At 57.8% G+C, this 2,722-nt stretch overlaps 1 protein-coding gene across 1 annotated transcript; it reads right to left on the minus strand.

The window, feature by feature from the left end:
- Positions 1-865: 865 nt before the first annotated feature.
- On the minus strand, positions 866-2,075 carry SSTR2 (somatostatin receptor 2). Its single transcript, XM_026067519.1, has one exon. It carries the CDS (start codon positions 2,073-2,075, stop codon positions 960-962), a length of 1,116 nt encoding a protein of 371 aa, XP_025923304.1. The 3' UTR covers positions 866-959.
- Positions 2,076-2,722: the final 647 nt, after the last annotated feature.

The following is a 2,722-nucleotide window of genomic DNA, read 5'->3' on the forward strand; positions in this document are numbered from 1 at the left end:
TGAGGAGAAAACCTGTCGGAAGGTGACGTCACTGGAGGGAAGGGGCGGAAAGGAAGGGGCCCTCCTGGAAGAGGGGAACGGCTGGGCTGGTGGAGGCCGGGCGCGGGAGCAGAGGTATTTGCAGGTGGGGGAGGGCTGGTCTCCTCGGAGGCAATTCCCTTTTTCCCGATGTGCGGCTTCCCCAGGGGCAGGAAAGCCTTCTGGAAACRAGTGCAGCCACACAGCCACAGGGACGCTTCGGGGACTGACCAAATAACTTATAAACTGGGCAAAATCCCCCCCCCCCCAAATAGCCGTGTCTCCTCGGGGAGGATGCGACCGCAAGAACGCGCTCAGGTTGGCGAGGTGGCTTCCCTCCGGAGCCGGCTGCTCCGCTGGGTCTCTGCTCTCCAGAGACACCGAGGCAAGAGGCGCTGCCTAGACTCCGCGTCTGCATCCCTGCACCCTCATCCGCSGCCTCTGCTCCTCCTGAGGCCACCCCTGCTCCGCACGCACGCGCCCCAGCCCAGCAAGCTGCCGTGCCTCGTGGGGTGTGCGTGCGTGTGTGCGCAGGCGCGGCTCCTGGGGCAGAGCATCCCAGGCTGACCTCAGCCCGGGGAGTGACACCAGTGAAACCAGTGGAGTCGCCCCAGAGACGATTTTGTCCCACAGTTGGCACTTCTTGTGTTTAAAGGCGTGCCCACCGCATGTGGCTTTCTACAAGTTGTCTTTGTTTTCCTGGTGAGGCAGTTTCTCTTGAGCCGTATCCTTCCCAGTGCTTGAAAACCAACCTGCCAGCAGCTCAGAAGCTAGCCCGAGTTTAGGATACCCCCTGCCCATCTGATAGCACCACCATCCCTCAAGTTGAGCAAGAAAAGACCTGGCACTCCTGCCCTGACTTGGTGTGTGCCATTGCCCTGTTGCAGAGTTGGGAGCAAGTGGAGAGAGGAGAGCGAATGTTGGACAACCCTGTTGTCCTCTCAGATGCTTGTCTGCAGGTCACCATTGAGCAGGGTCCTTTGGGTTTCCGTGGTCTCATTTAGCCTGGATTTGTCCTGCTTGCTGTCACTCCGGTCTGCATCGTCCATACCGCTGACCTTGACCAGGCAGAGGACGTTCTGAAAGCTCTTCTTGAAGTTGTCGGACAAGAAGGCATAAAGGATGGGGTTGGCACAGCTGTTGGCGTAACTGAGGACTACGACAAAGTCAAACATGCCCTTGAGGACAGGCGTGGGCACGATCAGGACAGAGACAGAGGAGACGTTGAAGATGTAGAAGGGGAGCCAGCAGAAGATGAAGACAGCGACCACAATGGAGACCATCCTGGTGACTTTCTTCTCAGACTTTTTCCTCTTGGAGGAGCCCACTCTGATCCCCGAGGACTTGACTTTGATAATGATGAACAAGTAGCAAAGGCAGATAATGGTGAGAGGCACCAGGAAGCCCAGAATGAAGGCGTAGATGATGAAGCCTGTGTACCACGCGCCAGACTCCCCTGGCCAGATGATGGTGCAGCTACTCCTGCCATGATTATGCTGCACCCCGGCATAAATCATGATGGGCATTATCACCAAAAGGGAGACACCCCATACGGCCACATTGATCATTTTGGCTGTCCTAGGCCGCCTCCACTTGGCAGATTTAATGGGATGGACGACAGCTAGGTACCGGTCAACACTCATGACTGTCAGGCAGAAGATACTAGTGAACTGGTTGATCCCGTCCACTGTCATGACAATCCTGCAGATGGCTTTGCCAAAGGGCCAGTGTACCAGCGCAACCTGCATAGCCAGGAAGGGCAGACCTAGCATGAACAGCTCATCCGCGATGGCCAGRTTCAGGATGTAGATGTTGGTGATGGTCTTCATCTTGGCGTAGCGAAGGATGACATATATCACCAGCGTGTTGCCACACAGCCCTATGATGCAGACCACAAAGTAGATGAAGGTGAGGATGGCATTGCTGGTCAGRTCAAAATGGTGGCCTGTGGCATTCTGTGATGTGTTGGCAGGTGCCTCCACAGAGAAGTTGTCAAATGGGGAAGCTGGAGAGAACCAGAACTCGGTGGCGTTGGGCAGCTCATATTCCAGATCCATGGCTCTGCTGGTCACTGGGCACACCCGATTCAGAGGAGCCGAGATGTCATCCTTCCTTGCTTTRGGGGTGGAAGAGAAAATTCTAGAAATTGGAGAACAAAATAGAAATGAAGAGATTCCTCRGGGAGCATTTGGCCATCCTGCTGCCAGGCTCTGCAGGAGAATGTCCCTGGAGGAGCTGTCCCCAAACCACCTCCCCCGTCTCTCTGAGCTCCCCTCCGGAGCCCGCGCTGCGTGGAGCAGTCTGCCCCGGCGCAACACTGCTCCTCCCGACTCCGGCGATGCCGGTGTCCTCCCGACTCCTAAAGCACGACGGGCAGCACGCGTCCCCGGTGCGGTACGGCAGGTGTGACCGACACCGCACCACTAACCGCAGCGGTAAAACCTTTCTGCTACGGAGAGAGCCGACAAGATGCCAGCGCTTCCCTTTCCCGGACAGAGCCTGATCTGGGATGGAAAATCTGTGTCCTGACAGTTCCCGTGGAAAACGTGCTCGGGGTCAGGAAAAACCTGTGCCCCGAGATCCAGCCCGCTGCTGCGCTCGCTTCCTTCTCCTTCCAGCTCGGGGACCGCGCCGTTCGCTGCCGCGGCTCCCGGTGCAGCCGGGGGGCTCCGGCGCCGCCGCGGTTCCCGGTGCTGCCGCTGCT

This window comes from Apteryx rowi, unplaced genomic scaffold (genome assembly GCF_003343035.1).
Source record: "Apteryx rowi isolate R43461 unplaced genomic scaffold, aptRow1 scaffold_26, whole genome shotgun sequence".
NCBI classification, from domain to species: Eukaryota; Metazoa; Chordata; class Aves; order Apterygiformes; family Apterygidae; genus Apteryx; species Apteryx rowi.